At 39.8% G+C, this 17,302-nt stretch overlaps 1 protein-coding gene across 3 annotated transcripts in view; it reads left to right on the top strand.

The window, feature by feature from the left end:
• The window catches only part of FGGY (FGGY carbohydrate kinase domain containing), a 141,824-nt gene that overhangs the window by 1,321 nt on the left and 123,201 nt on the right, over positions 1 to 17,302 (top strand). For 2 of the 3 annotated variants that reach the window (XR_014617394.1, XR_014617395.1), the window contains exons 1-2: positions 13,008 to 13,079; positions 14,815 to 14,966. Coding sequence is in view for 1 of the 3 variants with exons in the window: in XM_084266369.1 (XP_084122495.1) it covers positions 10,869 to 11,069; positions 12,968 to 13,079; positions 14,815 to 14,966 (465 nt within the window). In the remaining 2 variants the exon portion in view is untranslated. Of the gene's footprint in view, positions 1 to 10,856; positions 11,070 to 12,967; positions 13,080 to 14,814; positions 14,967 to 17,302 lie in introns of those variants that run through there. The other variant, XM_084266369.1, reaches the window with a different exon arrangement.

The raw sequence follows: 17,302 nt of genomic DNA, 5'->3' as shown, positions 1-17,302 counted from the left end.
CTTGTTAGCTAGTTCAGTAAATTTAGCATCAATATCTCTTCTTTGGAGAAATATATGTAAGGGAAAGAGAGGGCTTTCTCATCTCTGAGGGTCTTAGTAGTAAACAGACACATTCCTGTGAAGGTGGTCTCCTCTTTCATCCTTTCATCCTCATGTACTCCCTCATCCTGGAAGACCATTCACTTAATGTATTGAAATGAATACTTTTCTAAATGTATGTCAATAGAGTATGAAAATATATTGAAAATTTAAAGTGTCTTTAAATGTTAATGGCTCCTTTCAGGAACATGTACTGGCGTATGTTAAAAAACCCACAAAAACCCACAGGTTTTTTTTGTTTGATGTTTTGGTTTTTGTGTTTTCTTGATTTTTTTTTTTTTTCCTGGGAAGGGTGCCTGGGATGGGAGGATTAAAGAGGAAAACAGCGGGAATTGGGTTCTTGTAGGGACAGCTGTTCCCAGCTGTAAGAATAATGGCAGAAATAAATTTATAGTGTCAGGAGAGACTAAATAAGCTAGTATTACACTGGGAAGTTTTTTATGTGTATTCTTGGTCACTTTTGTTAGTCTGTCCTGTGTTTCTAAAAGTCCTCAGCTAAATTTTCATTATAAAATGTTTGTTCTCTTGAAAAAAACTCATCTTCTTTCCAAATAAGGGCTCTTAGCCATTTTGGTTTTTGTCCTCCCTCAACAAGTCTATCTTCTCTTTTTCATAAGCTGTTTTTCCTTTAAGTGTTCCTTTGATTGTTGTAGGGGTTGATCTGCTTCCTGGGAACTAGTAGATTTACAGGAGAGGATCAGAATAGCTCTCCTGTGTGTTCCTGTTTTGTGTCTGGGGCTTTTCTAATGACACGCTGAAATTTTCCCCTGGTACCTTCTGCTGGGATATCAAAGAGCCTGATGTACAAAATTGGCAGTAGTGGCATGGCCTTGGTAGAAATGTGTTTCTGAGCTTTAGTTTTCAAAGGGAAACCTCTGATCAGTGTTGTCTGGTGGGGTTTTTTTTTTTTGCTTGTGTTAATACTTTCTGATTGGTGTCTTGAGCTGCCTTCGGTTTCCCCTCTGTGTTTCCACATGTGAAAGGGAAAGTACTCACAGTCTTCATAAAGCTTGAAAATTTGTGACCTTCAGCTGTTTGAGGCAAGCAAGCTTAAAAGCTCTTGTTGGCTTCTGGGATGTTTTGAGAAAGTCATTGAAGGGAACTTAGAAGTGTTGGCCTGGTACCCTTTCAGGCTTCTTTCTGTGGGAGTTTGAAATGATGAGCCTGATAGGGTCAGTAAGGCAGCAGATTTTGCATTGATAAAACCAAAACAAACAACCTCCTCCGCCCCCCCAGCTGTGTGTGTAGGGACAAGGAAGAGAAATGACTGGCTCCAGATGAGCAGATGTGATTCTTCTTTAGCTGGAAAAAAGAAAGACGTAGACATGTTGCACATGTATAGTCTATGTAGATACTTATTTTTGTGCAGAATTTGTGTTTTAACTTAAGCTAACGTGCAGCCTCACTTGTTCTTAAGTAGTTGTGACAGGAACTTCAGGGCTAGAGTTTTTGGAATTGCAGCCCAAATAAATATTTAATATGAAAATGACAGATTACTTAGAGCTGTCATTCTTTTCATGCTCTTACTATGCAAGAGTGAACAAATACTGTATAGCAAACTGTGGATTCGGCCTGTAGACACGTTTGCTTCTGGGCCGTGCATCTTGAAAGAAGTGGTTTGCAGCATGTCTTTAAAAATTGATTTCACTGTTGCATCTACTACTGGCCTAAGTGTTCCAGTATCTGCCAGGAGTAATTATAGACAGTTGGTTCAGATGTTGCTCAAATGTGTAAGCCTTGATGGGAAATGCAGTGGATTTCAGCCAGAATGCTAATTTTGATGTTTTGTCATTTCATAAAACTCTGAACTCTGAACAAATTATTTTTATACTGATCTGATAAGTAATCACACAGCTAGTGCCAAATGTAACCTCGGTGTAGAGCTGGTCTCTGCAGATGTGAGTACATCGTCAGCATCAACCTCAGGTTGCTAATTTGGTATCTGCAGCAGCGTATTGGTGTTATTTACCCAGGTAACCACATGTACCCTGCACTGAAGCTCATGGTGCCGAAGCTGGTTTGACCCAGAGTGTGGTTTAAAGCTGGTGTGGGTATGGTTACATGAACTGCCTTTTGATTTGCATTCTACTCTAAATTATCTTTTATAGTCTAAACAGATATTTTGTAAATGAACATTGCTGTTCTAAGGATGTGTTTACTGCATGCTGCTTTTTTGTGTGTTTTGTTTGTTTTTGTTTTGTTTCTCCATTTCTGTTAAAGCATAGAAGAGAGTGAAAAAATGCACAAGTCACAGTACAGGCATCTGTCTCTCTTTTAAAGGCACTGAACAGAGAAGGTTCTTTCTGTCCAGCATGGGGTAGGTTAAAGTGATTGAGGCATATGAATAAGAAAGATCTTCCTCAGCATTAAATTAATAAGTTGATGGATCCAGCCACTTGGATCCATCCATCATTTTGGAGCCTGTTACCTCCTTTCAACTAGTCATGAAGCTGCTACAGCTAGAATTTATGTAATAATCAGGTGGCATTTTTTTTTCCCCTCAGAGTCAATGTAAACAAGATAGTATCTTCTTTCAGAGCTTCAAGCATTCTGCAGTGTCATTTGGGACATGTCTGTCTGCTAGATCATTAGCACAGCCTTTAGGGATGTGTGCAGCTGCAGTGTCAGAGGAGGGAATAGATCTAAATAGGTTGGTGTGCCTGAATTGTATCAATTGCTGTTTCCAGGCTGTGGAGGAGAGAGGGTGCTGCTATATACTCTCTTAATTCCTGAGTTTTTCCTGAGTGAGAATTGTGCCTCGGCATAAACTAATCAACATTTCCTCTGCTTGACAAATTGTAGGTTATGGCAGGCATTCAAAATCCTGCAGATGTGTGTGTGCACCTGTGATGTTCACAAGTGTCAAGAGTTTAATCCTGAGCTACTAACACGGCTGGGAGTTTTGCCACTGGCTTTAATGGATGCAGGATCAGACCCTGCCTTTGAAGTGATGGTCTGGGCCAAGAGAGCCCCGGAGGGATTTGGAGTTGTTGGGTTTCCCCCAGTAGTATGTGTCTCCTCATCTCATTTTGTATGTTCTTGTGGCTCTTTGCTCAGCCTTCCTTTTTCCTGAGAACTCCTCTCTGCAGCTGTTTCCTGCTGTTCCTGGTGTTGGACGAGCAGTGGAGCAGAGCGCTGAGCTGCTTTCTTTTGTGCAGCATAGTTAGAGCCTGGGAACAAATGGGGCAGCCCAGTTTACCACTCTCACGTTGCTTAATCTGAGAGAGAGCTGGCATGTCTTTGGTCTCACAGGCTGTCTCTGACCAGGCAGCCTGGGTGTTTTGCAAGGTGTTAGGCTCTGCATTGCAACAGGCATGAGACTATCAGGGCATGTGACAACCACGTGGCTGCCTCCATCTTCCTTCCAAAGAAAACAAGGGTGTCTTCTCTGACCCTATAGTTGGGAGGAGCTCCCAGATTCCTCTTTTTCGGCACTACTTTGAGGGCCAGTGTTTTGGGAACTGCCTGAACTTTGAAATCTTCAGGCTTCCACAGCCACCTCTCTGAGCTCCAAAGCAGCACCTCTTAGTTGACACCAACATGTTATTTTTCTACTGAGAGAGTCTGAGCAATATCTCTACCTATCCAAAGAGGTCCTGGGGTCATTTCTTGCTGCTTGTAAGTCCTTAGTACTGCACTGTACCATGGTACTTATCATTGCCACATCCATGAACAGTCATGGAGCAGAAAAATGCATCTTGACTTACCTGACCATGTTAAGATTGTGAGGTCAGCTCATCACCCATGGTCTGTAGACAGTTGCAGTGACCCCACTGGGGATGATTCAGAATACAATGTAATTGTGACTGCATGGAGAAGGTGAATGCAGAACAGTTACTTAGTGTCTCTTCTAGCTCATGAACAGAACTAGCTGGTGGCACACAGAGCAAATGAAAGGGCTTTTTCTTGCATTGTTTATACAGAACTTTCTAATTCATTCCCACAGTGCTTTGCAGTTACAAAAGATTCCCTGGATTTGAAAGAGTACAAACAAATTCAGAGAGGAAAATGCCTTCAAGTTCTGCTAATCCTAAAGAGAAGACTTCTGGCTCAGGAAGTACCTCTGCTATAGATAGCAGAAGGAAGAAGGTGTCTTGGGGAAGAATCAGTGAATGAAAAGGGTAGGCGTTTGCTTTTATCACTGCTTCTGCTGTTTGTGGCAGGATACTGTACCGTTCACTTGACCCAGGGCATCCACTCTCTAATCAGGGCCCAGGATGCCAGTGTTCATATTTGATCAGTGGTACTGTGGGCTCTGTCTGCCAGTGTGAGTTCAGGACACAAAGTGGAAGGAGAGCATAATTTTTCTGTTTTAGTACAAATCTCTTCTAGAGCAGATTCTAGGGGAAAAAAAAACAGCTCTGTTGTACATTTAAGAGCTGGTCATGCTGACATCTTTCTGCTGTTCATGAGTGAGGTATCTACGTAGGCAGTAGAAGCTGAAAATAAAAAAAAATTGGATCTCATTTCTTAGAATAATTTTGCTTAGTCATTTTAATTTCTCCACTAATTAGTTACACCAGGATAAACTGGGGTAAGTCTTGCTTTGTATTAGAGCAGGTGGAAATAGTTTGGCCTGGAAGTATTTAAAATACAACAGAGAGAATTAGAGGGCAGAAGGCAGTGATGAAGTCATGGCTTTGTCTTGGGTGCAGGGGAGAGAGATACTGAGAGACATTACAGAAGGTTAGTGCATAGTGAATTAATTATTTATAGGGAGAAAAGGAGATACTAGAAAGTAGTAGAATATTTTCAGTCCTGTGGTGGGATACAGTGGGGGTGCGGGCCAATTAGGAAGGTTCTGTTGGAATTAACTAGGTATTACGAAACTGAGAGTTGGGGTCTGATTTTGCTACTAAAACAAGGGCTCTTCCCTGTTTGTAGCTGTTTTTCCTTGTTCTGAAATGTGAGAAAGCCCTACAGAATTTACCAGGGAATAGATTAAATCTGGAATTACTTGGTTTTAGAAGGATACTTTCTCCAGCTTGTTTTTTATTTATTCCAGTTTTGTTACTGTTAACACAGTGCTCACTTTTCTGAGAAGGATGCCCTACATTTACAGGTTTCTCTTTTGGGAAGGATAAAGGGGAGATGAGGTGTGGTTTTTTTGTTCCTTGTCTGTGGTGTGTTTGCTGTTGGGTAACTGAAAAATAAATGCTTGTTGATAGTATAGCAAGGTCCTGTAGGCATTTAAGGATATTACTCTATATTTAAGGGTATTATTCTATATGAGTGCCCTTACTCTTAGTAAGGGTATTATTCTATATTAGTACTGCCCTTCAACACAGCATTATAATTCCCCATCTGCTCCCACTCTCCCACACAGACATGTGCTGCCTTTGTCTCTTTGCATCCAAACAGGAATTAAAGCTTCTGGAAGAGGAAAGGGAGTTTGTTCACTGTCTTCAAGGAGAGATTGCCACTCTACCAAAACCCACTTTTGATAGTATACTGTAACACTAGGATGCCAACAAAGTGCTGAATTTCCAGTATGATGTCAAAAGTGCTGCTTTTGTTTTATCTCCTTTCTGCAATTGAAAAGCAGTATTTAATAATTATTTATTTATTGTAGCTTTATTTTCTTTTAAACAGCTTTTATTTTTTTAGGACTTTCAACACGAAGATTATGAAGCCTGTTGAGCCTGTTAATCTTTTTTTTTTTTCTTGGTAATCCAAAGAAAAGCAGAGCTGTCCTACTAAAACTGTACTGTTTATCCATGATCAGTGGGACTGGGCAGCCTGCAGCGTTCCAAAGTTCAAAGTTTAAAAGAGACGTGCCAGTCCTTCATAATTCCTTGCATTTAAGGACAAAATACCACAGAATCTATACTTGTTGCTGATAAATACTTCTCCTGAGCTTTGTCCTGCTTGTGTGTGAGTGTGCAGCCTTCCTGTACTCTAGCTTTAACAGAGAGGTACGTCCTGGCAATTCGATACCCGTGAACTAAGGTAGGACAGACTGGGTTTAGTAGTTAGTTGTAATGAAGCAGTCATCTGGTTACTTAGTCATTCCTTTTAAATTAAAGTAAGCAATGTTAAGGATTTTCTTTTTTAAAAAGAAATATTTTTGCAAATGACACTTTCACCCCTCCTTTTTTTTTTCATTGCCTATGTGGGAAAACTAGCACATTTGTTTAAGGATAAACTGGGAAGTTTGTGGTTTCCAGCATGCACATTTTGAATAATATTTATACAGACTATTATTTAATGGGCCACATAAATATTTATCATATGCTGTAGCCCTTTGATCATAAATGCATGTTTGAAAAGCCATTCTGTCCCTGCTGTGATTTGCAAAGGAAAAGGCTATTGCTGTTTTAGTGCTTGGAGGGAATTTTGGCTTCTTGTCCTGTTTTAGCAGTTATAGTCATGGACTAACATGGTCAAGCTGGATGCATCTTTTAAAAACTTCCCCCCACCTCCTCCCCCTCTTTCTGTTTGCAGATTCAAATAATAAGTTGTAAATATGAGGCTGTAATTCTGCAGTGGACAGACTAAGCTGTGTTGAAATTTTGGAGGCCATTTTTCTTGATTCCAAGAGTCTAGGCTTCCTGAGGTACATAGTACATACTCCAGGGGTACAAAGTTAGTGGTGTTATCACCACTGCTTTCTGACACTTGGGAAATCCATAAACATGTATCATTTATGCATCAAATCATTTGGTGGCTTGTTAGGAGTATTGCACTCAAGGATTTGACCTCTCTGACTGGACCTTTAGGATTTACTATTTCAATTGTCTTTCCAGTTTGCTGTTTTCTTCATGATTGTATTGACTGTGGAAGCTGCATGCTAAGAATACAGTAGGTACAAAATCCAAACCAGAGCTTTAGTTACACAACAGTTTCCTTTGCACATGGCAATGAACGTTGGTGTCTGGATTCCAAAGCAAGAAGTTTGTGCTAAGGCCTTCTACCTCTGAACTCCATGAAAGTGTTCACTTCTAATTTGGAGCTGCTTCTTGTACCAAAGGAATCTTATGTAAACAAAACTGAATTACAACATTCCTTTTTCAATTCTTACTAAAGTACTTTGGCTAAAGATTTTTAGCCAACCTCACTGCTGAGTTCTTAGGTTCTGAAGAAACACCTCTAGGCGGAGTCCCTAATTGGTGACATTTATGACCTGGAGATGACAGTGCTTTTTGTGGACCCAGTTGACAAGTAGGTGGCATACCAAGTGATCAGTATTCCAGAAAAACCCTTGGCATCAAATGATGTTTTTGCAAGCAGATCAGATTCTGTTGCAGAGACACTATATCTTGGAAGGCCTTGGTAACATAGTGCTTGGTGTGTTTGAAAAGAGGATTAATATTTACTTGTAGGCTTTTTTCCTAAGATATCGAAGGATTGCTTTGTAAATCTAGTTGAGCTTTACTCAGAAGGACCTGCTAAAATGGGTTTGTGGTTCTTGTTATTGGACACTGTCACTTAACATTCTTGGGTCCACTGATGTGCAGGAATAAAACCGTGGTTATGCATAGGCTGGTGTGTACTGCTTGAGCATATAAACAAACTGCTTCCTGCGCAGTCACTCGCACATGCACATCCTGGTTGCTTAGTAAGGAAAAAGGAGAGTAAACATTACATGGGCTGATTGGGTTCCAGGTTTCAAATGTTTGTGGGAAGAATCCAATGCAAAGCCATAATTTTAAGTGCTGAGTAGGAGGTACTCTGAACTTAATTCTCTAACATCTGTTAAGCTTGTTCTCTAAGTAGCAAAAACACATTAATGAGCTAAAATCAAGGCTGCCATACAAGGAAGAGAAATAAAAATTCAGAGTCATATTATGCGTGTGTGTGACAACGTGGCAGGATGTAAAATACTCCTTTTGCTATTTGTATTTTGTGAAAAGCAAGAAAGATGCTTAAAAAAAAAATCTGCTTTGGTGCTTGTGGCTTATTCTTGTCTCTTTATGAGTCAGCAGCTAAAGGCAGTGCCGAAATAGGGAAAACAGGGATATCGGTGAGGCAGCTTCAGAAACAGTCTGATGCAATTTCTTTATAGTAAAATTTCTTGCAAGTAGCTATCAGAATCTGCAGCCAGCCTTTTAAGCTTTCAGGAGCTGGAGTGCAGAATTAAAAAGTGAACATCATCTGTTGAAAAGAATGTCTTAAAACTGCTTTTACAGCCAAGGGCTAAGAGGAAGATGTAGAGTGCTGTAAGTATCCCCAGCTGACAGATGCAGTATTAATCACTGATAGCAGGAGAATTGTCCTGTCTGTGATAGAGGCATTAGCTTGTTAGTCTGACCAGGTCACAGAGCCAGGGCCAGGAAAATAAAGTGAGCTTTCTTGCCAATATCCCTAGGAGTTGGGCTCATGGCTCATAGCTTGAACAGATGACCTTGCTTAGCAAGATCAGTGTGCATTGCATCTGATCTCCTGGGTGGAATCGATGTGCTGAAAGTATCACAATATGTTCTGTGGCTTTGAGTTTTTTTCTGGTTTCTGATATCATTAGAAGCTAATGATCTGTACACCTTCCTTTAGTGACCCTGCTGTGGTGTATGCAGAACACGGTGTGAAAATGGCTTTAGTTTTCACAGGCCTGCTCAGGGGCTTTAGTGATGGACAGAACTCACTCACCCTAGTGGCATCCAAAGAAAGAAGGAATAATTGTCCCTGGCCCCCAGCAATGGTAGTGGAATGACAGATTCAGGCCTTACAAAATGATCATATGAGACAGGCTGTGATAACAGATCTCCACAGGCTAACCATGTTTCTGTGAACCATTTAAGGATGAGGGGGAAAGTGGTAGTTTTCTTTAAACAAGGTGTTGACTTGCGCTGGTTGAAGTGCAAGTGAAACTTTGTCCTAGTTCATCTATCAGGCTGTCTAATTATTATCTGGCATGATCCTTGGAGTTTTCTGAGGTGGGGGACTGACCTTTTTTCATTTCTTTTTTTGTTCTTTATTTCACCTGCTACCTCTAACCCTCAGTGCTAATAGAATTGTAATAGCCATCAACGCAGTGATTACAGCCAAACAGTGAGGTGAAGAGCCACTTACATTGTGCCAACACTATGTTCAAACTGACGCCCAAGGATAAATCTTGACCTGTACTCAGGATATCAGAAGGGGGGAAAAAAAGGCTTGGTGTTCTGTTTCATAGGAACAAAAGAAGTTGAGTACAACTCATGAGGCTGTATGATCAGCTGTTAGTGCCTTTCAATGTTTTCTGTTCTGCTGCTATCTCTATCAGGGTTTTGGTATACTTTGCCACTATATAGTTGTGAAAAACAAGAAATAGAAATTGTGAATAATCATACTGTTCTGTAAGCAGTGCTTTGCAAATCTTCCCCCTTTGCCTATGCCTCTCCTTCTAACCAACCCATCTGCTGGACAGAAGTACTCCAGGTCACTTCTTTGGAAGAAGAAGGTGGGCTGGTTTTAAATAGAGTCATTTTGGTACTCTAAGTGCTGTGTATTCATCAAATTATAATTGATCCATCCATTTTCTGGAAACCAGAAGCTGTGTGTCAGCTGAGTTTTGCAGGTTTCAGAGGTTTAATAGGTTCATACAAGGACTAAGCTTGGTACTTTTCTGATGTTTCAAATACTTTTTATCAGCTCTTACTTGACATTCTCCAAGCTTGATTAAAATGTAAATGTTAGCTATTAATTAAGGACAAACTGTGAGAAATGAAGTACAGTGTATTTGTCACTGTATTAAATGTCAAATAGTTAAATATGAGAAGTGAAATAAGCAACTCATTGTGAATAATTAAATCAATTAACCTCCCTTTCTTTCCCCAAGATCTACACTTGTAGGTTGTCAGAGATTAGGGAGAGATTTCCTGGGATGTCCTTATACATTTTCAGCACATTATTTTCTGAATTTTTAAAATTGTGTGGATTGATGGTGAATAGCTCTTAAAAGCCTAACCAGTTTGTTTTGCAAGTTGGTTTGGTTTGGGTTTGGAGGGTTTCTTTTTCCTTTGGAGGACTCAAAATTGCATAATATGTACCAGATTGTAACTTTGCTACTTTAATTATCAGCATAGCTTTTTTGTTGAGAAGAAACTCTTCAGATTCTGCAGAAATTCAGCTTGACTTGCTGTCTTGTTGAGCAGCAGTATGCCTCTCATGAGCTGGTTGGTTCTGTGGGAGGCAGCAGCTCCTGGCTTCTCATTCTTCTTCAGTTCAGGGCTCAGTGGAGCTGGGCACATCACCCTTTCACTGCCTCAGGAGTATGATTTGTTTTCATGGAGGTAGTGAATCTGTGGGGGTTCTTGCTGTCTTGTCCAGTGTGAATCCAACTTAACAGGCGGCAGCAGCAGCTTCCCCATCTGCCTGAATTCAAGAAAACCCAGGAGTTTCTGGATTGAAATTTCTCTTCTGTGGAAAGCACCAGCTCCTGATTGCTGCTGAGTTTTGAACTGTATCCTTCCTTTCCTGTCTCTTTCCCTCTTTTTCACTTTGTGTAGGCATGAAACTGTATGACCATAACTCATTTCCTTGGTTGTGTGAGCGCATGGACTTTATAACATGCATATTTGTACATGTAAATTTACAGTTTGCTTTTCAGGAGCTTCTGTGCCATGTAGCTTACGTACAAACATTTGAGGAAAAACAGTACAACTAATGTAAGACTTGGAAAATCAAATTAATTAAAAAATGCCAAGTGAAGACTTGCTGCAGAAGTGAGTTACCGAGCAAAGTGCCTGAACAGCATCTCTTCTGTCCTGTTCAGCACAGTTTTCAGTCATTAGTCATTTTATCTGATTGAAATTCTTTTATTTTTTCCCCCCAAACAGGTTTTATTAAACATGGACAGTACGAAGCAGACCCCAGTAAAATACTATGTTGGAATCGATGTTGGGTCAGCCAGTGTCCGTGCGGCTTTGGTAGATGAGCTTGGGACAGTAGTGGCACATGCAGATCAGCCAATCCAAATTTGGGAGCCTCAACCAGACCACTACGAGCAATCCTCTGCAGACATATGGGCTGCCTGTTGCTCAGTCACAAAGGTATGCAAAGAAAGAGAAAATGAAGGAGCTATTTGTGGCAGGTAGCTCTTCAGGTTTTTAAAGTTTAAGGTCTTCCAGTCACTGGCCTTTAATGTTTATTTCAGTGCATGGTGTATTAGTGTCTGTCCTGTAACCATCCCTGTGCATTAAAGGCACCGTGGTGATGCAGCTGATGTGGCCTCACAAGGTCTGTTACACAGGTAAGGAGCTGAAGGCAAGCATGAAGGAAGCTCATGATCCAGCTGGCGGTAGAATGAAAGCCCTTCCTTTGCACTGTTAGGGCAGGGGAAGGACTTGCCCACATCCTGCAGGATTCACATCTGTGGGGTTTTTTTTGCTGGGTATGTTGTAGCTGCAAGACAGCTCTTTGGAGAGACAAGGTTGCTCAGAACGTGGTGATGCATGTGTTTAAAGATGTGCTTTGTGCTGCGCTGGAGTCACAAAGGAGAGTTTATCGTTGAGAAGTTGTAATCTGTTTTGTGGATGGTGCCTAACATAACGTCTGTCACCTGTGATCCTCATTAAGATGCCTGTCCAGTATTATAAAACCAAAATAAATTATATATTTCTGTAGATAGTATCAAGCATAAAACCAGATTGAAATTAACTTTCTTATAGGGAAATATTTGCACCCTCTGATCCAACAATCTGCCTCTGCGTGCTGGTGGTAAATTAGTGACCTTGCTTGGCAGTGCGCACGTAGGCCATTTCATCCTTCTTAATAAAGCCCCAGCTTGCTCCATGTACTAAGGTTGGCTTTTTAAATATTCATGGTATGCTTGGTAATTTGCAGATGGACAGTTCACCCATTCTCTTGTTATTGATCAGCCTTTTCAAACATTAATGAGCTTGGCTCTGTAGAAATGCCCTGAGATGAAGGAGACGAGGTGAGGGGGCAAGGAAGGAAAGGGAGTGACAGGAGTGGTAGGGAAGAACAGCATGATGTTAAAGCAGAGCAAGTCTTTTATTTTGCTTGTTCACTTTTTCTCTTTGTGATTGCTTTTTCTTGCTCTAGACCTCTTTAAATGCAATCTTTTATGTGTAAGCAATAAAATCTGGTCTCTGAAACTATAGCTTTACAGAACCAATAAGAGACTGGCACTGTAGCAAGTCCAGTGAAAGTCTTTTGTTATAGTGCTAATTAAAATAATGATTTTTTTATTGTTGCTGAGAAGTGACAATTTATTATTATGTTACAGTGTAGATGTCTTGCAACCTCACTTGGCACTTAATCTGTGTGGGTGTGGTGGGGTTTTTTTCCAGTGCTGCTGGAAGCCATGAAGTTCAGACCTTTTGGGGGTGGTGATTTTGTTTTGGAAAGTCTTCCAAAAGGTATGCTATCCAGGCTCTTGGTGGCAGAGCTTCTGAATAGGTGTGCATGGCAGAGGCATTATAACTGCTACAGGTTTTGACTAATTGTATTTTTTGGGACCCTTCATTATTGCAAGACAAAAAGCTGTGGCACAATATTGCCAAAGCAATTCTAGAAGAACATTGCTGAGTGAAGTCAGTGATGGAAACACTTGGCCCTAGCCCTGGATCTATGTTTCACATGCTGCTTATCTCCAAGTTTTTAGAAAAGAGAGAAAATTAACATCGCTAGTTTTCCATGCCTTTATTTTCTGATATTTTTGTGCTTCCTGCTTTTTTCCAGGACTGTGGCTAGTAAGATTAAAAGGCTCTTGAGCTTTTTATGGACCTTAGGAGACAGTTTTGAAAATCAAATAATTTTTTTGTGATTTGGTGTATTCTTGGTTAGTGGCAATGAAGAATACTGAATCTCAACAATTTCAGAGTTTGAGCTTGCATTTCTAATTTGCAACTCATTTTCTGTATTTATTAATTAACATGGTACATACACAAATATATTTGTATTCCTTTGTGTTGTGTATTTGCAGAAAGTTGTCTCTGGAGTAGATGCAAGCCAGATTCGAGGGGTTGGTTTTGATGCTACATGTTCCCTTGTTGTTGTGGATAAACAGTTCCAACCTTTGGCAGTCAACTGTGAAGGTGAGACTCCACCACAGAAATTGATGTTACTACTGTACATGTTTGGTCACAGTTGTGAACATACAATTTTACCCAAATGCCAAGTTAATGGGGTTGACTTGGAGGTACAGCTGATAGAAAATCTTTTTTTTAAACAAGAGGATTTTTTTTTCTGGTTTTACAATTTTAATTCCACTGCAAAATTAAATTTGGGATGAGAATTGCTTACTGTTTGGGTCTAATGTTTGGCATCCGAAGATCAAATCCATTTCTCTTTGCTCAGAGAGACTGCTTCTTAGAGAAATCTATGCTCATTTTCCTTTTGTACATGTTTTCTCCTCCTTTAGACCTTACTAATCCTGACTTTCATAGTATGTATAAATGCTCATCCACACTGAGTAAAGGAATGCTAAAAATGTGGTGTTAGTAGTGGTTAGTTAGTCCTAATTGTTTCTGTTGTGGAGCTGCAGGCAGGAGGCTCAGTTCATGTATTATATATTGTATATGTTATATATTGTATTGTGTATTTATTACAATGGTGTTCTATCTCTGTCTAGGACAGTTCTAAACTCCAGAAACAGTCTGTGTCCTTGCTTTAAAAAATTTACTTTTTTAATTAGTTTTTGAGTAGAAGGCTCAAGAAGACTCTGTGATGCACTTTTAGTGAATCCCATTTAAGATTAGGTGTGTGCTAAATCAGTAGTTACAGAGCCATAATCACAATTGTTTGGATGTTCCCTTGCTATTCTCAGATGTATTTGTCATCTCCTCCTGGCCTTCTCAGAAATACAGCTTTGCCCCCAAAATGTCCTTTGCTAAATTGAAATGAGATTATTTATTTTTCAGTTTGAGAGTCTCTTAGATCCTGTTCAATGCCTAATGATGTCTGGGGCTATTTTCGTCTATTGAGTCAAATTCAGTTCTCATTTTTTGGTCTCTGATACCCACAAGAAATTTGACTTTAAGTGGTGTTGTAGTTATATTAAAAGACATATTCAGTGTGACCAAGCACTGGTGTGGTTTCAGGCAGTCTCGGTTCTAAGCTGTATTTAAATCCATGTTAGAAATACCGGTGTGCCTCATACTTCTGCCTTGTCTTGGAGTATGTTTTCAAGTTTATGGTTGAGTGGCTGTGTTGTGAACATGAGTGCTCAGTGTACTTCACAAGAGAGGAATCTGAAGAGTCACCTGGATTACTCTTCCACCTGTTTATCTGTAGGTCAGTTTGGATAAAATGGTCTTTGCTTGTTTTTTCTCATGTGTTATGCAGACTTGCTAAATGTGTTTTTTTTTTTTTTTTTTGTTCCACATCCAAAATAAAAGCATTTCAGCAAAATACCCCCTGAAAGTATATCTGAAAAGATTAGGGTAGTAGTTCTCCTAACAATAGGAGAGAGAATCTCTTTAAGCAGCGAGCTGACTACCTGAGTTTGTAGAGTAATTACTCAGATTTTGTCACATTTTTAGTTCTTAGTCACCAAAATGCTGCTTCATGTTTTTAACTAAATATGCGTACTTAGTCAAGAAGATTGGATTTTTTTGAATGAAATACAGTCTACATGAGCATTGTATTTTGAAGTTCTTAGGTACTTACAAACCTTGTTCATTTCAGTCAGCGCTCTCAGTGCTCAGTATATCTTAAACTTGGTTCAGAGAACTAGAATTTTATATTTAGATGTCTACTGTGGATTATTAAAGTACTGAGATGGGGTTAAACCAGACCTAAAATAATCTTTTTTTTTTTTTTCTCCCCAAGGACAAAACTGTAGGAATATTATTATGTGGATGGACCATCGTGCAGTCAGTCAAGTTGACCGAATCAATGCAACACACCACAGGGTTTTGAGCTACGTAGGGGGAGTGATGTCTGTGGAAATGCAGCCACCTAAATTGCTCTGGATAAAGGAAGTGAGTATACCTAAGGCTGGTGCATTTTTACTAATGATTAATGGCCTTTTTTGTTTTCTGAGAGTGAAATTTCTAAAGAAAAAGTCTTCAGCCTTAGTGTTGAACCCAAATGGGTGCAAAGTAAGCTGTGATAAAATGTTTGAGGTTCCTGTTTTCCTCTCAGCTATTTTAGAAGTATCTTGATTTTATTGAAAATTAGTGATTTCTGATTGAAATATTTCATGTGCCTTTCTTAATTAATTTTATGTTTAGATATACATACAAATTTAGTTGCAGGTAATGAAAGAGTCCTGGAAGCATCCTAAGATTTAGTTATGGAGGCATGCTTCCTTCTCCAAGTATTTTAGCTGGGTATCCCTCCAGGCTTATAGGTGCTACTCCTGGGATTGGTTTACAGTGATTTGCAAACAGCCCCATCTCAGCAACAGGTATCCTGGCCAGAGGTACTGCCTTTGAGTCATTGCATCCAACAGCGAGGGTATGTGTGATGTCTTTGGTTGCTGTCCCATCTGTAGGAAGCAGACCATCTGTAGAGGGAAGGTGATCTGTTCATAATGTGGAACTCTGTCTCTTGTGTTTAAATTTGTGTTACAGAATGACATATGGCTTTTTAATAATAACTGTCAGATAAAAGGAGAAATACTTGCCACTTGAATTTTTTATAACATACTCCAGTCTGGCTTTTACATTTCATTTAAGTGATGCTTGCTGTCATTTTAACAAAGCTCAAATGTAAATTACTTTTTGCCAGTTTCAAGCAGCTGAAGTCTCCTTACAAACATGAAACATCATATAGTAACAAGGTACAGATTGAGGGAAGTCAAAGGAATTAACTGGTAGGAGATACTGACAGATTCGTGATAAGAGGATAATGAATGTTGTTTATAGATGCTATACTGAAATACAGATACCCATCTACTGGTTCTTTCCTTGTTGAGCTATGAGTATCATATGTCAATCATTTTATAAATAATAAAACATGAAGCTGTAAAAACCTTAAATGGATCCATTGTGCTTCAAACATTTCTGTATTGCACGATCTGGGATATCAGTACCTGACTGATCAGGAAAGGGCAGATTATGGGCTCTCCAAATGTGGTCACCCAGGGACATAAAACTATGCTATGGCCTCTGACATAACTGCTGTAGTATAAAGAGGAGGGCAAATATTGCAGGCCTTGTTCCCTCTGTGAGCAAATGGGTAGGAAATGGAATTCACCTTGCCCTTCACATCAGCCAGCAGCACAGATTGCCTGGCAGAAGGGCGTTACAGAACAGGGTTTGTTCATATGTCCCCTTTCAGCTCCTGACGTACCAGCTAAAGAGATTACTATCCTTAAGAGAGGGAGTTTTACCTTAGTATCTGCTTGTGGAACTGCTCACATGACAGTTTCTGCATCCTGAGTAGACTAGCAAAGACATACCATTAAACTCTTTAAACCTAATCCTGCTTAATCCAGGAACTTTACAGTAGCCCCTCAGCTGGCTCATGGGAAGGAACTATATTGTTTCTTAGGCAGTTGGTTGTAATCAGTTGAGATGCAGGCATGGAGCATTAAACTCTTTAGTTTGAGAGGTGTCTGATGAAGTTTTTGCTTATAGCTTCTATGCTTGGCTCAGTGTGGGAGAATGAAAGGAATTGTATGAAGAATCACAGTTCGTTTTCAGTGCCAATCACAGTAATGCCCCCATGCATTCCATGAACCTTTGCTGCTAGCCCTAAGAGTTCTGTTGGCCTCTGACAGGTAAAATTCAGCCTCATATAATGTAAATGTTCTCACTTTTTGCCAAAGAAGGCAAATTTTACTGTAACTTCGAATGTCAGGTTCTCCAAATAAGAGTGAAACTACCAGTTTGCACATAAGTTGTTATTCAGTGGAGTGTCTTCAAGTAGTCTACAAATAATGAATTACTTAAGTCTCTTCAGATTCTTTGTTATTAATAATTTATTAGACTATGACACAGTTATTAAAGGCACGGTCAAGAAAGCTACTTATAAAATAATGTTTAATTTTCCCTTCGTATTTTTTGAGTTGTATCATCTTTCTTTCCTGTGTTTAGTAGGTTTCTCTCCTGCTAATACTGCACAGTTCCCCAAGGCATGGCAGGGAGGGGGTTTTGATCTAGCTCTTCCAAGGAAAAACTGTTCTATGCTGATTGCAGGATTACTTCTTAAGCAAGTGATAGTATGCACGATGGCAAAAAGGAAGTTTGCTTTTCACATTCCTTGGGAGAGTTGCAAGATTAGCAGCTAGAAAGAAACATTTTCTTACTTTGTCCTTTTGAACTGAAAATATCCAAAGGCTTTGCAGAGTCCAAAGTGGAATTACGCTTCT

This window comes from Gallinula chloropus (genome assembly GCF_964237585.1).
Source record: "Gallinula chloropus genome assembly, chromosome: 6".
Classification (NCBI taxonomy): domain Eukaryota; kingdom Metazoa; phylum Chordata; class Aves; order Gruiformes; family Rallidae; genus Gallinula; species Gallinula chloropus.
This window is presented reverse-complemented; position numbering and strand designations above follow the sequence as displayed.